The 20,201-nt window shown below is 48.0% G+C and overlaps 1 protein-coding gene across 1 annotated transcript in view; it reads left to right on the top strand.

The window, feature by feature from the left end:
- LOC126534364 (uncharacterized) overlaps positions 1-20,201 on the top strand; it is a 49,064-nt gene that overhangs the window by 2,396 nt on the left and 26,467 nt on the right. Inside the window, exon 2 of the mRNA XM_050181644.3 lies at positions 10,842-11,074. Coding sequence (XP_050037601.1) covers positions 10,842-11,074 — 233 coding nt within the window. The remainder of the gene's footprint in view (positions 1-10,841; positions 11,075-20,201) is intronic.

Here is a 20,201-nt window from a genome sequence, read left to right as displayed (position 1 = left end):
CCTCCTGCCCGCCTCAGCCCACGCTGGGTTCTATTTCTGCTCTCGTGAGAAATAAAGTTCAGCAAGCAATCTAATGCCCTCTTCCAAGCAGCAATATGCCGGCTGTGTGTCAACAAAGCTTCAGCGTGTATCGTAGGGGGAAGCCTTGGGGCTAGCTTCTGTCCACACTCTGACACCTTTAGTTCCCGCCGCATCTTACGCCGCGTCATACGTCCCGATCCCATCAGAGCCAGTGGTCAAACGTATGGAAGATCAGCGCCCGCTCCAGAGGACATCTCACATAAGGGTGAAAGGTGGACATTTGATATAAGGACATCTGACACTGTGGTGAAGCGGATCATGTATACCGGGAGTGTCCATAACGCCGCGTCAGAGCGCAAGGTTTTGCCGCGCATTCACCAAGGCCCAGATGCAGCGAAAGACATAGCACGACTTAGGAATACTTGAACCAGCAGAATATGTGAAGTATGTCACTGATTCCGCGGAGGCAGTAGCGCTCACCCTCTCCCAGGCCACCTTCCGCCGCTCCTCGAAGCGCTCCAATGGCAACGCAGGGACGGTTCACCAAGCCCTCCCAGGAAAAACTAACAACAGCGACCTCCGGGGGCAAGACCGCTGAAAATCACCCTTTCAGTTACCTTCCATCGACGCGAGTATGGTTTATTCGACGCGATTCAACGACGACAGCAGCTGAACTCAGTGACAGACATAGTGCTCGACGATCACTCCGTTATTGCGTATATTTACTATTTACAAATACTGCTGTCGCCATACGAGACATATCAGTGGGTGCGTCAATACACAACTTCGAAGATACAAGAACACTTGTTCAGAATATAACAGGTTAAATGACCACACAACAGAGGCACGGGTGCCGACTGCTCAGTCTTCGAGGAACATAAGTGACGGAACTTCGAAAAATCATCACACCTGGTCTTCGGCATGCCGATGCCGAAGACCAGTCAGATAACGAAGTATGTGTGTGACAGAGATTCGTCGCCGGGGGCTGTATGAGAAGCTCCTTAATCAATACGTTGGACCTTAGAAAGTGCTACGCCGCATTAGTGAACTGAACTACGAGGTCATTCCAGACGGTGGCGCATCGTCTCGGCGTCAACAGCACCACTCAGATATAGTTCACTTTGTTCGCTTCAAACTGTATTTCGCGCGATAACGCAGTCTCGACCTGGCGCGACTTCTACACTTTCACTTCGCAGAATTGTCCGGTACTCCCTGTGCGCACGCTGCTCTGTTATTCTGTGCTTCCTAGTTTAGTAAGCATCAGGTCGATACTTCTCTTTTGGCGGGGAAATAAAGCCAGTAGGTGTTACGAGCCAGTGCTAAAAAATGAAGTTACGACTGGGCCGCGTGCTCTGCAATATGTGGGCGCTGAAAAATAAGCGAAGGCTGAGGACGCAGGCTTTGGCTGACCCACACTATCTTGTCCGGCTCTCTGTCTCGCCGACGCTGGGCACATCTACAAGTGCCATTTCGTGACAATATTCAATCCCAGCAGCAGGAGAATTAGGCCGCGTGCCAGGGAATTATATCAGTGCCAGTAGGTTTATTTCATGTGCCAGACAAACAATTCATGCTATAAAAACGAACGAGATTTCGAAACGAGGTGACTAAAATGCTCAAGTACAGTTGTACAAAAGTACAAAAATACACAAGCACAGGACGGCACTCGTGTTTCTGGTCACTGCTCGCATTTACCAGATAAATTGCAGCGATATTTTACATTGAAATGAATGTCAAATAACGTCCAAACTTTTTGATGCAGGAAATTAAGAATATTAAGGAATAGGTAAGTGAAATGCTTCCAAGGCTGAATAAAGGCTAAAACGCATCAGGTCGAGAGCTTAATCATTCATAGCTATCAGAATGTCGGCTAATCATGTACGCGGCTGATCGCGCTCTGGCATAAACTGATTGCCGTCTGCAAGCAGACGGCTTTCAGACTGCTTTCACGCGGACGCCTTGAAAGTCCTCTGCTCGGCCGGAAAAGGGTGACGGCGTAAACGGCGTCTTACATGCAAGTCGCTCGGGGTTCAAATTGACGAAGAATGGCTTAAGAGTACCAGCTAAGTAGTTGCTTGTTTTTATTTCGCATTATCAGGAAAAAGAACAAATATTATGCGAGAGGCCTGCACCTCCGTTTACACGTTGCTGAGGGCACCGGCGTCTACCTTTACACATACAATTCCCCATTCCACTATATTTATATGTGCTCATTGTTTACCCGAATCGCGACCACGATATTGTGAGCATTATTCATACGCTTCATATTCTCATCTGTACATACTCATCATCACCGCTTTGGGGCCTGTGGTGGGGCTCTCACTCGGGAGAATAAAGAGAGTGGCTGCCTAAACCTTGTCTAACAAGCGATGGAGTGTGCTGTCCGGTTCCTTCGTCCTCTCGCTGCTGGTCTCTCTGCAGCTTCACCTACGCTACATCCATGTAGCTCCGCTCAGGTCGCTGCCTCTACCAACAGCACTCGACCATGTCCCAAGACCAGCAGGCCAATACCGCGACATCCTCCTTGCCTGCTCCTGTGGGAAGCCCTTGGACGGTCACCACCCCTCAGAAGGATCCACTTTTACGTGACAACGTTGAAGACTGGTTGGAGCTATACGAGCGCTTGAGTGACTTTAACCACTGGAACGAATCTGCAAAACCTGCCCACGTCGCCTTCTACCTAACCGGCGTCGCGAAACTTGGTTTTACAGTTATGTGCTTGATTTTGTCAACTGGAGCACTTTTAAACACCACCTTCGCCAGATTTTCGGGAACTCGTCACTCCGCTCCGATATCGCCAAGAAGAAGCTTGCTGAGCGTGTTCAGCACTCGGGTGAGTCGTACACGTACATCCTCACCGACTGCCACTGCGTGAACACCTCGATGGCAGGGAGTGACCGTGTATGCTACCTGCTCAAGGATATTGGCACTGTGGCATTCAATGCTCTTGTAGTGCTTAACCCCACTACGGTCGCAGGCATCAGAACCTGTCAGTGTCTCGATGAGCTTCATATGCTCCGCATACACCACGACACATCTGATTTCAAGGCGTCCAACGACAGCGAGCTACGTGCGTTGATTCGCTCCATCATCCGTAAGGAACTGCGCGCCCAAGCTTCATTAACCCCTCCTAAGGTCCATATGACGGCTCCTGGTGGCGGCCTACGCGATATCGTGAGAGAAGCGATAGCTGTCGTGACCTGCCCGCAAGTTCCGACCCCGCACCCTATCTATACGCCAACTTACGCTCAGGTTGACTTTATAGTGCCGCCCTCTCAGCATCCAACACAGCCCGGTGTACCTGCAGTGCACGGGTCCCTGAATCTTATCACTACAAGACCACCACCTCCTCCGTCTTACAACGCATGGAGCCCGCCTCGACAGGTTTGCTACTATTGCGGCACCCGGGGCAACATTTCAAGGTTTTGCCGACGCCGTCACCAAGATAAAAGGCGTGGCTATGACAGGTTTGAAAGGGATGAGTTTTCTGGCCCTGAACCACAATGTTGGCGTTCTTACTACGATTATTGTCCACGACGTTCCCCATCTCCGCAAGAATTCAATGCTGCTTGTTCATTGTGTTTCCCGCGTCATCGCTTTCCATCACCGATGCGGCGCTACTCTCCCCTTCTTCGACTGGTTACTTTGTCCTCCGATCACAGCCCGGGAAACTAAACGGTGCAGCTTCAGGAGGGAATGCTGTATCCTTTGGACAACGTGAAACTCGTCCGATGTGCCCGTCAAATGTATATTTGGTGTGTGTTGAAGGTGTCGGAATCGAAATTTTGATTGGCATGGGTGCATCGCATTCCGTTATTAGTACTGACTTGTGATCTCGATTGCCAAAAGTGCAAATACCGTATTGTTACGGAAGGATGAGAAAAGAGAGAGGAAGAAAATCGGAGACGCTGGCTGCTGCGTGTTGTTGGTGGTCAGCCGTCTTAGTAATTCTGACTCATCCTCTATATATATTGTAAATTTATATACACGATCACCGTCGCTACTGATTACGCGACACGCTACGCGATAACAAAGGCGTTGCCGACTGGTTGCGCAACTGACGTCGCCGATTTCTCCTTCACGATGTCATACTCCAGCACGGTGCACCTCGACAGTTACTTACAAACCGCGGCCGCTCGTTCTTGTTTCGAGTTGTCGACGACCTCTTCCGCTCTTGTGCCACTGAGCACAAGCTGTCCACCACCTACCACCCAAAAACGAACGGTCTTACGGAACGTCCCAACCGAACAATCACAGAGATGCTGCCGGTTTACGTTTCCAACGATCACCGCGACTGGGACCCCACGCTGGCTTCAGGGCCTTATGAAGTCCTACGCCAAATTAATGGCGTCAATTACGAGATTTCGTCGCTACACTTTCATGCATACTCAAGTCAGACGCCTGTCGACGTCGTGCGCGTTTCGTGGTTGAAGCGATACTTGGCTCGCAATTATTCGCCTGCCATGCGCCGAGACGGCGCTTCGTCGCCCGGGGGTTCTTTTACCGAAGGATGAGAGAAGAGAGAGGAAGAAGATCGGAGACGCTGGCTGCTGCGTGTTCGTGGTGATCACCCATCTTAGCTATTCTGACTCGTCCTGTATATATACTGTAAATATAGTTTCTATAAACTCGCAACATCCCCGTAACATTATATTGCCCTCCCCCCCTTCGCTGTGCTAATGCAGTTCTTGTTCAGCCCTCCGTTGTTTGCATTTCGCGTGTTTTCATTGATGGCCTCCTTCACCAGATTCAGTTTGTCGTGCTATCTTCGTGTACCTATGCGATAATTTTGGGATGTGACTTCCTGTGCTCCGCCTCAGCTTTCATCTCTTGCCGTCGGCGAATTATTCATATGACGGACACTGAATCTTCATCCGCTGTCGATGCGCACAGCCTACGTTTCGTCACGTCTACCTATTGTTTTATTCCCGCGGACAATGAGCATATTCTCACACTCACTTCCGACACTGTTGTTAATGATATGTTTCTTGCGCTGAGCGGTCGCTGCATTTCTGGCGGCCTTAACCTTACTCTTAGTGCGGTGCTGTTTCAGGACCGTAGAGGATTCGTCGCTGTCCGTAACCTTACTTCTTCGCCAATTGTGCTCTCCCAGGGTGCCCCTGTGACTTGCTTTACTGACATTGAACCTCTTTCGCTTGCACCGCTTCACACCTAATCACCACCTTCGTCTACCACAACTCATCGTCTTACTGCTTACACTGGTTTAACGACCGCGATAAATCTCGATCTGACTGCTGCGCAGAAAGAAGACGTTTAGCCACTACTGCAAGAACGTAGTGCCTTATTTGACGTTCACTCCATGCTTCTGGAGCGTACTTCCGTCGCAGTGCATCGCATCGAAACCAAATGCAGTTCGATCGTGCGCCTCCGCCCATAACGCATGTCTTCCCCAGAACGAAAAATCATTCCGGATAACGTTGATGGCATGCTCAAAAGAGACATCGTTCAGCCATCGTCCAGTTCTTGGTCGTCTCCTGTTCTGCTGGCTCGCAAGAAAGACGGCTCTGTATGGTTTGGCGTCGATTATGAAGTCCATAATAAGATCACGCTCATAGACGTATATCCAATGCTGAGAATCGACGATGTCATTGACTCCCTCCAGGGTGCTGAATATTTCTCTAGTGTAGACCTCCAATCCAGGTACTGGCAAATCCCCATGACGAAGCGGACAAGGACAAGACAGCCTTTGCAACACCAGACGGACTTTACCAGTTAAACGTCATGCCCTTCAGTTTATGTAATGCTCCTGCAATAATTGAACGCATGATCGACACAATTTTACGCGGCCTTAAGTGGAAAACCTGTTTGTGTTATTTAGATGATATCGTTATTTTTTCTACAACTTTTCGTCAGCCCCTTGAGCGTTTGGTCGATATTTTCACATGCATTTCCAACGCTGGACACCAACTCACCACAAAGAAATGCCGTTTTGCCAGAAAGAACATCAAAGTGTTGGGCCACCTTAGCCGTACAGACGGCGTTCGACAAGATCCCTACAAGGTTGCTGCCGTGCTTCACTTCCTTCGCCCTGAAAATAAAAAAAAAACAATTAAGAAGTTTCTTGGGCCTGGCATCCTACTTCCGTCGTTTCATCAGTCATTTTGCTGCCATTGCCTCGCCGGTGCACAAGTTCCTCATGTCACGCACTGCTTTCCCATGGACCGACGACTGCGAACATTCTTTCCAAGCCCTCAAGCAAGCAATAACCACATACCTTGTCCTCCGTTACTTCGATGGGTACGCACCAACGTGTTTACACACCGACGCTAGTGGCCGTGGTATCGGTGCTGTCCTTCTACAGCGTGATACCACCACACGCAAGACAGTTGTTGCCTATGCCAGTCGCGGAATAACGGCTGCCGAAAAGAACTGCTCGATCACAGAGCAGGAATGCTTCGCAGTACTTTGGGGCATAAAAAAGTATCGTTCATGTCTTTACGGACGCCACTTCATGGTCATAACCGACCACCACGCCTTGCTGGTTGTCGTCAATGAAAAATTTGACTGGACGCCTTCGTCGCTGGGTGGTCCGCTTACAAGAGTACGATTTTGACGTTGTTTACAAGTCTGGGAAAAAGCATCAAAATGCCGACGCTCTCTCTCACTACCCCCTGCCACTATTATCTTCGAGTATATCTCTCCATTACTCGCCACTTGATGATGAGACAAGTCTCCACTCCCGTTATTACCTCTAGCGGTTACTGGCAGGTTATCTTCCAATCGCGTCCCTCCGCTCGCGTCGTGTCAACGTTCTGATCCCTAATGCAACAGCAATAATCCACCGCCTGTGCGGAACTACTGTTGCACCAAATGCCAGATTACGTCAACAACTGCGAACATTTAAGTTCAACAACGACGTAATGCACAGCTACATTTACAACTCCGACGGACACCGCTGAGTGGCTGTTCCTCCACGTTCGCTACGCACACAAGTCCTTGAGGCCATTCACGACGACCCATATGCTCGACATTTGGGTTTACATAAAACATACCACCGCGTTAGGAGCCGCGTTACTTTGGGCCAAGCATATCTACCGTTGTGGCCAAGTACGTCGCTTCTTGCCTCCAGTGTAAACGGCGGAAATGACCGATTTCGCCTCCTGCTGGCGTTTTACAGCCCATCCCATGTCCCGAGACACCATTTGCCATCGTTGGGATAGACCTAGTCGGCCCTCTGCCCATAACGCCGGCAGGTCATGAATGAATCATGACAGCTGTTGACCAGCTCACACGTTACGCAGAGACCGCTCTTCTATGCTCTAGTTCGGCCTCAGGGGTTGCCACCTCCTTTCGGTATGCCATCTTGCTGCGTAATGGTGCACCTCGTGTACTGTTAAGGGACCGCGGCAAGACTTTCATGTCAACAATAATCGAAGAAGTACTCGGAGCTTGTGGCACAGTTCGTAAGACGACATCCGCATATCACCCTCAAACAAATGGCTTAACAGAGCGATTTCATCGCACACTAACAGATATAACCAGGACAACTGGGACAAACTTTTACCTTTTGTGACGTTTGCTCACAACACCGCTATCCAAGAAACTACGGGGTACTCACCTTTCTACCTAGTTTACGGCCGTTCACCACATTCACCATCGACGCCGCTTTTTTCAATGCTGCAACTAACACCTCGGCCAGCATAGCCGAACAGTTCATCTCAATACTTGAGGAATGCCGTCAACTTCCTCGCTTCAACACAGAAGTCAGTCAGCTAGATCGCAAGCAACGTTACGACATCTCGCGTCGCGACGTCTCCTTTCGTCCTGGAGAGGAAGTGCTCCTTTGGACGCCCATTCGTACACCCGGTTCGTGTGAGATGCTTGAATCCCAGTTCCTTGGGCCCTACATTATTAATGAACAAACATCCGCCGTAAACTATCGCGTTACTCCCGTAGACGTTTCTTCGGACCATCGTTATAGTGCTTCGGAGATAGTTCACGTTTCGCGTCTCGAACGATTCGTTTCCCTCCGGGCTAAGTCGCAGCCTGGCTGGCCGCTTGCGCGCTCGGGGAAATTAGTGTGAGCATTATTCATACGCTTCATATTCTCACCTGCACATACTCATCATCACCGTTCTGGGGCCTGTGGTGGGGCTCTTACTCGGGAGAATAAAGAGACTGGCTGCCTAAACCTTATCTCACAATATTAATAGGGCAGTTATGTTTTTACTATGTTTTTACTGAATATTGATATTTATTAAAATGTACGTGGTCCAGGTACGTCTATTGGCCTTAATGAAATTATTAGTCACTAACTTGAAAAATACTGCCGTCTGCCGGCTGCCGTCTTCCGGTAACTGAATTTGCAGTACTTCAGTCGTTGTTATGACTCACGATGTTCCCCGAATAAATTGGTTGGCACATGGAATATACACGCTGGCGCTCGGAATAAACCATCTAGGCACTTGGAATAAATTTGGTGGCATGGCAGCCTATTTCTGCTGGCGCTGAGATGAAATACGATGACGCTAGGAATAAATATTTGGCACTCAGTCGGATGAACTAGTCTTCTCAGAATTTTAGTCGTGCTGGGGTTTATTTCACTGGTCACTTCAATTAAACTAAGCAAGAAAACCTGTAGCAGGCGCGTAAGTGGCCACGAAAAAGGGCTATGACAAGACTAAAATTCCTGACATAGAACACGGAACGTTTTGCGGCGAAGCTGATCAGGGAAGTTCTGGCACCGCTCTTGTACAGCGGTGAAGGGCGGCGTGAGACGCCATGCTCGCCATCACATAGCAAAGACAGCCAGCAACGCGCACCTGCTTAGGGCACCCCAACTTCCCATTGAAACGAAAAACCAAATATAATATAAAATCTACGTTCCTATAGCGCACTGAAACATCACTTCATTGCGTGGCGTACTTTGTTTATGATAACCTGTAAGTTTTGATTATCACTTCGCATTTGACCGACTCCGCGATTGATGTCAGCTAAGTTGGAATCTAGCGATTGACGTACTGCTGTGATTTTAAAGCGGACAGCTCTGTGGAGCAGCTCAGCTTGCATGGAAGTTCCACAGCGGCCATATGATCATGACCCCTGCGATTTATTAGCTCTATGAACAGCCAGCAGTCTTCTAGTACTTCCTTCAAAATTTTAGCACTTGCTTATCAAGCTATCAGTTATATAGTATCGGGTGGTCAGATTGCTCAGGACTTTGCTTTGTTGGGTGGAAGCCGAACAGTACAGGGAGATCGCGAAAAGACTCAAATCTTTCTTGATCAATTTATTTATTTATTTATTTATTTATTTATTTATTTATTTATTTATTTATTTACCTTCAGGGCCATTCGGCATGACATCGAAGAATTGACATTTCGGCATTGACAGCGAAGAAAGGAATTGTCCGCCCTTAGCCGAAATTTCAACTCGGTCATTTGCCGAAACACCCTGCGATGATTGATTGAAGGTCCACACCCTGCGATAAATGTTTGATTGAAGGTCCACGTTGCCATGTCGCCTATGCATGAGGTGTGAATAAGAATCGTACATAAAAAGCTATAGCAACAAAAACAGTTTCGAATATCGGTTGCACATGTAGACCAGCTGTTCCGCCACTGATGAGGCCAGGCGAAACCTTTGTTTGGCCCAAAATGATTATGTAGCAACATTCAGACAACTAGAAAAAAGGTGCGTATTCTTCTCTACGTGGTTCTGATGATGTAATTGTAGTTTACACCACTAAAGCACTTTTTCCACAGAGAATACCGAGGGAGATTTCAAGGTAAAATTTTATTTTTTCTGAACATATATAATAAATATTGTATAAGTAACAGTTCACAATCTTCCTTCTTCACTCCACCACATTCTATGAAGTTGGCGTGGCCTGCATCATTTTGTGAAGATTAAATGTGGCGTCATGTTTTATCCTTCGATGAATGATATTTAATATTTTGCAATGTCAGAGATCTTCATAGAAGTTACTCTCTTGCTATGTCGTGTATGTATAGTTCATCATTGCATCTGTATTTATCCTTTACACTAAATGCACTGAATTTTAGGGCAAGGTGACTTCAGAGCCCTGTAACGACATACTAAGATTTGACTTCGACAAGTTACGCTAGCGTGCTTTTCCGCAATGTGTTAGCACCGAGTATTATACAGCAATTTTTGTCTCGGAACTGCCCTCCATAAAACAAATTAACAAAGAGTAAGCGGGCGGAATGTAGATGTACAAAACACCGCACCTATCAGAATATACCGAAGAGTCTGCGAGTAAAGGCATCCTCTCAAAAAAAGGGCACCTTGAAAAGTTCTATCACTCGTTGAGTGAACTATGGATTTCTTACGGACATGTGTTAACATATGTTACGATCATGAAGTTTCCTTTTATGTTTACCACTTTTTAAATACTGTAAATACTTAGTTCTAACTGCTTCCTCAACGTATTGGCTTTGTGGAAAACCGGGTTACTGGCGAAGCGTACGTCGGCAGAGGCGCTGTCGGCGCTGTCTAGTGAAGCCGGTTTCTCCCAGTGGGAACACACAATGTCGCCGTCACTTACCACGTTATGCCTAAACACTTTTGTAAAGCTTTACTAGTGACCTAATTTTTAAAATCGAGTCATTTACTCCATTCTAGAAGAACACTCGCGTAGCACATAAGTTGACAAAACACCTCGAGATGTCGCTACTGGTATTGCCACATCAGTGCGCGCTATCCGGTATTGTGTAAAGGGTACTACCGTTACGGGAAAGCGAGAACCTTTAAATATAATGGTATTGCTCTGTTGCACGTGTAATATATTTATAATGTCTAGATATTATAGGAACGTACAATTGCTGATGTGTCCACAGAAAACCACACGTACCAGGAGTTTCTTGGCGAGGCGGCCAAGTCCAAGCTTACAGCCTACATGGTGGCCACAGACCGTTATTTTTCCGTCTACGAGACGATACCTGCGGCGCCCAACCTCGAAGCGCTGCGCAAGCAGAACGTGCGCGGGTTCGGCTTCCTCGGCATACGTGTACAAAGCGCACAGGGGGTCATGCTCGAGCAGCACACCAGACTCCTACGGTCACAGGTGGAGGTAAGAGAGATGAAGCATTTTAAGAGACCCTGAAGGAAAAAAAAATGACTCAGTTACATTGACAGATTGTTCCTCTACAAATGTATCAGCGCTTTCTTAATTGTTGTGTCATTGTCTGAGTTGAGAGTACAGTTGCCACTGAAGGTCCGGCTGATGCTCCTCAATTCAATGACCCACGGCAACACGTACGATTTGACACAGTCCCCACGTGACTCGAATCTTTGTCGCTGCTTTGAATCAGGTAGCGTCGACGTCACGTGGGAGGTATCATAGTCCAAAATAGTCCGGCAGCTCCTTTTTTTCTCTTTTCCTAATTTTGTCACCCACAAAAGCACTGTTTTCTCTACGAATGGCGGATGCGTTATTACACAAGCCTAATCTTTCGATCTAAATTGATATTGTGACACGCTGACGAAGATGATGTTGTCAGCTTGGTCGCAAGAAGACGACGCTCTGGACTTCGCGCGCTGTCTACCATCTTGTCAGCCGCTACGATTATTGTAAATACCCCGTAAATATACGTCTGACTGTTTTAACCCAGTAACATTTTTGGTGGAGGTTGTGAGATCATTATCAAGACGGATTTACGCAGCGGGCGTTCCTTGGCTGCATCTACAATGCCAGCTTAAGGCGAGGATGCTTCGGGCCCGTCGGCACCCACGCCCACCGTCATTCTAGCACAACCCCGCGAGCCAGCAACCTTTTCTAGCACCGAAGACACTGATGTTGTAGACTGGCTTCAACTATATGAGCGGGTGAGCTCCAGCAACCACTAGGATCAGACCATCATGCTCGCTAATTTGATATTTTACCTCGCGGGCAGGGCACGTGTCTGGTTTCAGACCCACGAGGAGGAACTTACCAGCTGCGACATTTGTAAACACAATCTGAAAGATTTATTTGGCAAGCCTGTTGGACGTCAGCGCGCCGCCCAAAAAGATCTCGCTTCGCGTGTCCAGACGTGCACTGAATCCTACCTCACGTACATCCAGGGCGTGCTCGCTCTGTGCCGCAAAGTGGATCCGAAGATGTCCCAACCTGACAAAGTTGCACACGTCATTAAGGGCACAGCAGATGATGCCTTCGACGTCCTTGTTTTCAAGAATTATTGCACTGTGCAAGCCATTGTTAGCGAATGCCGGCGGTTTGAATAAGCCAAGAGTCGCCGCATTGCCCAGCCATTTCCCCGCCTTCCGAACACGGTTGCTACGTCCACCTGCGAAGACCTCCGCAGTCCGCACACGCGTGATCGCTCCGATGACGTCCTACATATCATCCGACGTGAAATAGAAGCCGCATCTCCTGTCACAACCCCAACCCACGGCCCCGACAATTGCCAGGCGACCGTCTCACTGATACAGTCCGTCGTGCGCCAGAAATTGGCCAACATTGGCTTGACCAACGTCTGCTCAGTTAATTGACCTGACTACACTCCGTCCAGCACTGTCATACGCAGCCGCAGCCTGAATGCCTCAACGCGGTATCGCAATCCGGCCGAATGGCGCACTCCAGACGACAAGCCTATATGGTTCACTTGTGGCCGTATCGGCCATGTTTCACGTCACTGCCAGTCTTCGTGGATTTCGACCCCCTGGTCCTACCTCCCATCCCACAGCCCTCATGCTGCTCCTTGGTTCGCCCTGCCAACGCAGCCAGCAAATTCTGGCGACACTTCTCGCCCTACCCGATCTAGCTCCTCTCCTTCGCCACATCGCCGCTTCTCCCGATCGCCCCCATCTCGCCGATCACCGTCCCCTAGCTCCTTCCGGCGCACCCTTCCGAAAAACTAACGGGTGCAGCACCAGGAGGTGATGCTGCCAAACCGACCCGACGCAAAAATCCTCTTCTGACCTTGGCCACACATCGGAACCTCATTAAAGTGAACGTGGATGGTGTACCTGTTACGGCTCTGATTGACACTGACGCGCACATATCTGTGATGAATGCTCAGCTTCGGAATCGTCTGAAGAAAGTCCTCACTCCTGCTCCGTCGCCTGTGGTCCAAGTCGCCAACGGTGGAACACCAGCCGTTATTAGCATGCGTCCGGCTCGCGTGAGTATCGCCGGACATCATACTTCTGTTTTATTTATGTTCTCGAGCACTGCCCTCACGACCTCATTCTGGGCCTTCACTTTCTGTCCACACATTCCGCTTTGATAGACTGTTCTGCTGGTGTTGTGAAACTCGCTCTACCTGCTGCTATTGACCCTCCCGATAGTGTTCCAATACGGCTATGTTCCACAGAGCATATTCGCCTCCCAGACCATGCCGTTACCTACGTAGGTGTCTCCCCCGCTCCACCTATACCAGACGGTGACTACATCGCATCCCCTAATCCGGATGTCCTGCTCTCGCATAACGTCGCTTTTCCTCAAACCGTCATTACCATTTCGGACAACGCGTCCTGCCTTCCACCTGTGAACTTTGGTCTTTGTACACAAGTACTCCCGCGCGGAATATCCCTGGCGGAAATTACGCCGGCCAGAGACTACGTTTCGGCTTTAACTTGTAACAGCTCCTCGTGTTCAACTCGTGCTTCGCCCCCTGTCCCTTCAGACTTGAATGCCATAACAAAAATGATTGCACCCGGCCTTCGGTCCCAGCGTGCTAATGAACAACATTGCCTCCTTGCCTCATACTGGGATATATTCGACCTGTAGAGCGCCCTCTAGGACAAACATCTGTCGTAAAACATCGAATAAATACCGGTGATGCGAGCCCTATCCATCGGCGACCCTACCGCGTCTCACCTACTGAGCGACAAATCATCCAAGATGAAGTTGGCAAGATGCTTTCTCGAGACATCGTCGAACCTTCTTGCAGCCCATGGGCATCCCCTGTTGTACTAGTTAAAAAGAAGGACAACAGTTAGCGATTTTGCGTGGATTATCGACACCTCAACAAGGTAACCAAGAGGGACGTCTATCCGCTACCACGCATTGACGATGCCCTGGATTGCCTCCATGGAGCACAATATTTTTCGTCCATCGACCTTCGCTCTGGCTACTGGCAAATTGCCGTTGATGACATGGACCGCGAGAAGACAGCATTTATTACTCCCGATGGCCTGTATCAGTTCAAAGTGATGCCTTTCGGTTTATGTAATGCCCCGGCCATATTTGAACGAATAATAGACGCCCTCCTACATGGTTTCAAGTGGTCCATCTGCCTCTGTTACCTAGACGACGTGATCGTTCTTTCCCCGACGTTTGCGACACACCTCGAACACCTATCGACGATCCTATCTGTTTTCCGTGAAGCCGGGCTGCAATTAAATTCGTCCAAGTGCCACTTCGGTCGTCGGGAAATCTCTGTGCTTGGGCATCTCGTTGATTCTTCTGGTGTACGCCCTGATGCCGATAAAATACGGGCAGTATAAGACTTTCCCGTGCCAACATGTGCCAAGGATGTTCGCAGCTTCTAGGGCCTTTGCTCCTACATCCGTCGGTTTGTCCGAAATTTTGCGAATGTTGCGCGCCCTCTCACTCAGCTCCTCAAGAAAGACGCCGCATTTATTTGCGGCCCTGAGCAAGCTGGTGCTTTCACCGAGCTGATTGAGCTGCTTACGTCCCCGCCCTTTCTCGCTCTCTTTGATGCGTCAGCTCCAACAGAAGTCCGTACCGATGCCACGTACCGATGCCACGTACCGATGCCACGTACCAATAAAAATTTTATTCTTGCGTCCCTTTATTAGTTGGTTGTGACGTCTCAAAACTGCATGATACGTCGAGAGGGGCGTCGTAGTGGGGTTTGTCGAAATAGGCTTCGCCACCTGTACGTTTGAAAGGAACCTAATTCAACAAAAGTGAAAATAGAGTCACGAAATATCTGTGAACCCGCCTCTCGAGGAATGGTAGTTGTGTTCTATGTAGACAGATTTTGATAGCCTATTTTCGCACATAAATACAAAGGTACAGCTTAAAAGACATAAAAAGCGCAAATTCTATACTCCTGTTACAATGTCGTCGTGAATGTTCGTGCGCTAAAAAGCGCTAAATAGAATTAGCAACGTGCCCAAATATAAATATTTTCGATCTTGTAGTTTATGGCAGTCCTGGCCGGTTTGCGCGTGCCAGCTTCTCAGTTGGACAGTAAATCATGGGCGTAAATCTTCAAGGTCGAGTAAGTAAACATACACGAATGAAAACATAGAGAAATGACTCCAAAAATTAACGGATCGCACGCACTGTGGGAATCGATGTAAGCGAAGCTTTGTAGGCTCTTTGCTTTGCTTGACAATAATTAGCGGTAATGTTGGCGGCGAATGCGCAACTTCTACGGCGTTTAGTCAAATACGACAGTGGTGAGTTCGTGTTACACGTTACATTGCGTGCGCAGCTGCTCTTTGCCTGCGTAGTCTACAGAGCACACAGGGAGAAGTGTTGCTTGAGGCGTTGTGCGTCATTGTTCATAATCTGCGAGAGAGTTGAGCATTATCATCGCCTCACATAGCACATCGCATCGTGGCGGCAGCGTTATATATTCATTGAATTAGGGCGCTGTACGTAATTTAATTATTGTAACAGTATGTATACACTCTATACATGCGTACGCGGTCTGCACCAGGTTTTGATACGTAGCGAAGCCGCCCCTCTTCCGCGCGACGCTTCTTTTCCGCCTGGTTGTCCTCGATGCTGAGTGCATGCTTTGGATCCATTCTTCTGGCCAGTGTTAACGTGCCCATTCTGTATTCGCGGCCGGCACGCTGTAGAGACGACAGCTCCGAGCGCTCTCTTCATGCTACGGACGATTGTACTGTTTACGGTATCACAGCCCAGCAGGCGACCTCGACAGCCCAGCACTTGCATTTTTATCGCGTAGGAGACCAAGCACAGCCAGTTCCATACGCACAAACTACGCATCTCGGCCCGCATCGGGCCGCGCCGGCATAGCAGGTCGGGATGGATGGATGGATCGATGTTATGAGCGTCCCCTTTGGAACGGGGCGGTGGGTTGTGCCACCAAGCTCTTGCTACTATACTGCCTAATGTCCTACCTAGGTTAAACAATGAAAAAAAGAACACTATGAACTACCACATCCAAATTTTCTGATCCCCCATTGCGAACTGTGCTTTTGTACGTCTCCGTCTTTTGTCGTTTCCCTACTTTTCTTCCACCAATCCTCCAATCGCCTGTTACTAATGCCTATGGCGGACATGTTTACTTTACCACTGCTCCCGCTGAACCCAAGGGCTTCAAGGAGGCCAGCGGTGCCTAAATCGACCGCTGGGTAGACGTCTTCACATTCTAATAAAACGTGCTCCGTCGTTTCCCTAGCTTTACCACAACAAGCACATGCTTATTCTTGCTTCTTATATCTCGCTTTATAGGTGCGTGTTCTAAAGCATCCCGATCTCGCTTCGAAAAGTAATGAGCTTCCCTTTGAGTTATCATAAATGGTTTATTTCCTGATATTGTTTTTTCCTCTTAAATAGTTCTTCATGGCAGGTTTCTTTTCCATTGCCGCCACCCATAAGATTATTTCAGCCTCTCTGACTTTCTGCTTGACCTTATTGTTGCTGTGTGGCCCACCTACAGGCCGCATACTTGCTGGTAAGCTTCCTAGTTCTTTTCCTCCACCGTGAATCAATGTTTTTCCTGTACAGATGCCTGAACACTCTCCCAGCCCATTTACTTTCTTCCATATTACTCAGGCGTTCTTCATACTCAATTTTGCTGCGAGCTTCCCTCACTTCAAAACGAGTCCAGCCCATATCACCCTGCACAGCTTCATTTGCAGTCTTCCCGTGAGCGCGCAAGGCGAGGCAACCCACTGACCTTTGGTCCCTATCGAGTCCTGATTGTACCCCTGATTTAAAGTAAGCAAGCGCATTTCCAAATGTAAGTCCTGGAACCATTACACCTTTCCACATACCTCGGAGGACCTCGTACCTATTGTATCCCCATAGCGCTATGTGCTTCATTATGGCTGCATTTCTCTTCCCCTTTGCTGTTATGGTTTCTTCCTGTTTTTCCATATATCTATTGCCTTCGTTTATCCATATACCAAGGTATTTGTATTCTGTACCCGAGGTATTTCTTGGCCCTGTATCTCCACTGTCTGTTCACTGTTTTCATTGAATACCATAACACCTTATCTTCTAACACTAAATTTCAAACCTAAATTGTTCCCTTCCTGTCCGCAGATATTAGCCAGACGTTGCAAATCATTTTGCTTGTTAGCTAGCAACACAATATCGTCCGCATAAAATAAACCTGGGAGTTGCTGCTCTACTACTGTACCCACCTGTTTGCATGAGAGATTAAACCTCATATTACTTCCTTCTAGCGCCCTCTTCATCCTCACCATGAACCTAATAAACACTGCAGCAGCGGGGATAAAGGGCACCCCTGCCTCAGTCCCTTGTTGATATGAACTTTCTCCTCGCTCCCCATCCGTTCCCATTAAACGCAAACGGTATTTTATAAGTAAATCTCTCTCAAAAGCTGTAGACAATCATTACCTAAGCCTTCCCCTTCCAGAATATACAATAATACTTTGCGGTCTACGCTTTCGTAGGCTCCTGTAATGTCTAAAAGGGCCATATACAACGGTCTGCTTTCTGCTTTTAATATTTCAATACACTGTGTAAGAAAAAACAAGTTATCATCCAAACGCCTACCTATTCCGAAGCCATTCTGAAGCTCTCCCAGAATGCCATTATTCTGTGCCTATTCTTGAAGCTTTAATTTAAGTGCCTGCATTGCTAGCCTGTATATTACCGGTGTAATGGTCAACGGTTGATGGGAGTGAATTGTCTTTCTCCCCCTTACCTTCATAAATTAAATTAATTCTACTTTGTCGCCAACTGTCTGGTATTCGTCTATCTTTGAAAGTTTTTTCCACTGCTTTCACCAGAGCTTCTTTACTTTTTGGTCCTAGCTCATTTATCAGCCTAACGGGAACCTCGTCTAGCCCTGTGGCTGTGCGCTTACGAATTTTCCCTTCCGCTTTCTTCCACTTTAAATTTGTCAGCACCAGCTCCTTTTCCATTGGGGTCTCTTTCATGCTCTTTTTTTCTTCAACTACAACCTCGTCATTGCCTTGGAAAGATTCAGCTCTTACTTTTCCGATGTAATTTATTGCTGGTTCTCTTCCCAGTCTGTTTTCATCTTCGTCTAGGATATGTTGTTGTATTGTTGTTGACTTCCTGCCTAATAGTTTGATATATTAAAAATATTCTAGGTGCGGCTTTCTTTTTCTCACGTATTTCTGACAACCAACGTTCACTTTCACCTTTTAATTTTGCTTGCACCAGTATTTGAACCACACTTTTTCTCCCGGTATATTTCCCATTTACTGGTTACTTCATCCTGCGGCAACTGCGCCTTCTTTGCCTGCCTCGGCTCTCGACATGCTTTCTGTCATTCGGCGATGGCTTCTCGTATCTCCTTGTTCCACCAGCTTTTCGGTTTCTTTTTTCCTTTCCAACGAACATGTTGTTTCTCTTTCCGTATTTCTCTCGTTACTCCACTTAGAAGCTCACCATATTCCCACTCTTTACTTGGCCATTGGCAAAGTTCTTCCTCAACTCTAGTGACTATATTTGCTATTTGTACAGCCTTCAAATTTGGACAAGCCATTTTGCTCGCCTTGCTCTCTTTCCCAACTACATATACCATTTTCAAAATGATGCGTTTATGGTCACTCCCTATGCTGCTAAACCCTTCCTCATCGATGACCATTTCTCTCAACTTATCATGAATTCCTTCTGTCATCCGAGAGTAATCAATGGTCGATTGCCGGTTTCCCACTTCCCACGTGATCTGTCCTTCACGCTTAGGCCCTGTGTTCACGATAATGAGGTTATGTTGTTCACAAAGGTCTAGCATTGACTTCCCGTTATTGTCGGTATAGCCATCTAAATCCTGTATGTGCGCATTCATGTCACCTAATAGGACAATTTCAGCAGCATTTCCGAAACCGTTAATATCAGCGCTTATGCATTCCACTAACTCTTTATTCTTCTCTGTGCAATTTTTTTCCGTTCCACAAATACGTAACGCCCAGCCAAGTTTCTTTCCCACTCATTGTACCTGATAACCAAAGATGCTCTTGACATTGTGACTTTACTCTTTCCCAATTGGCTCCCTGATGAATGAGCATTCCGACTCCCCTTCCCTTTCTTTCCGACTTACTTCTGTTGCACCCTTCTCAAACATAATTCTCAATAAATGGCGGCTCTTTCGAGTCTCTAAGGTGCGTTTCTGTAACTGCATACACCCCTATTTGTTCTCTATGTAACTGCTCCTGAATATCTGCCCACTTTTCCTTTCTTCTGCCGCCCTGCATGTTTATGTAGCCTATTGCATGGCGAGCTCTTTTTCTTGTTTTCCTCCTTTTTCTGTTGTCGACGGCGATGCTGTGCTGGTGTTCCCCTAGGGGCGTTCTTCATTACTATCTACTTTGACCTCCTGAGCGCCCGCGGGCCCCCTAAAGAAGCAACAGCGCGACCACCAAGTCACCAGCCCACTTCTCGTGTCAGCCTGTAATTGAAGTGGATCCCGTCTAGTTTAAAACCACCACAACTTCTCACTTCCTTGTTTACTTCGACAACCTCGAAGCCTTTCTCTCGGCTCATTTTCCATATTGCCTCATTAGCAGCCATTACGGCTCTTTGTACGTGACTGTCACGTACAGGCACCTCCGGCACCGTGCACACCACGATCTGCACCTGAGGGGATAGCTCGCGCAAGTCCTCCACCCCCTTCGGCAAGCACTGGGCTAGTAAAGGCCCTTTCCTGTTTAGGACCTCATTTAGCCCACCTGCCACTATGACAAGGTTGCGCACGTGGGCATTTTCCGCGAGCTTTTCTTTTGCTCGCTCCATGACAGAACCCAGTGTCCGCCCTAGAAATGTCGCTACCGCCACTTTTCGTCGCCTTTCACCCTCTACACAATTGAGGCGCGGAGTGCGCGGAGGCGAGCGCCATCTCGTGGTATTGCAGAAAAGCCAGCGGCACGCGCAGGAAGACCGTAAAAGCAGCAGCGGCGCCCGGGAATTCGAGAGATGAGGCAGACGAAGCTTCGCTTTAAATGTAATTGATTGTCTGCGTATAGAGTTTCCAGTAGATCTGCGCGCACTTTCATATAGTTTGGCAATAAGCAACAAAGAGGGATGGCGT

The sequence above is a fragment of the Dermacentor andersoni genome, chromosome 7 (assembly GCF_023375885.2).
Source record: "Dermacentor andersoni chromosome 7, qqDerAnde1_hic_scaffold, whole genome shotgun sequence".
In the NCBI taxonomy this organism is placed as follows: Eukaryota; Metazoa; Arthropoda; class Arachnida; order Ixodida; family Ixodidae; genus Dermacentor; species Dermacentor andersoni.
Note: the sequence above shows the minus strand (reverse complement) of the source record. Positions and strands in the feature narration are given on the sequence as shown.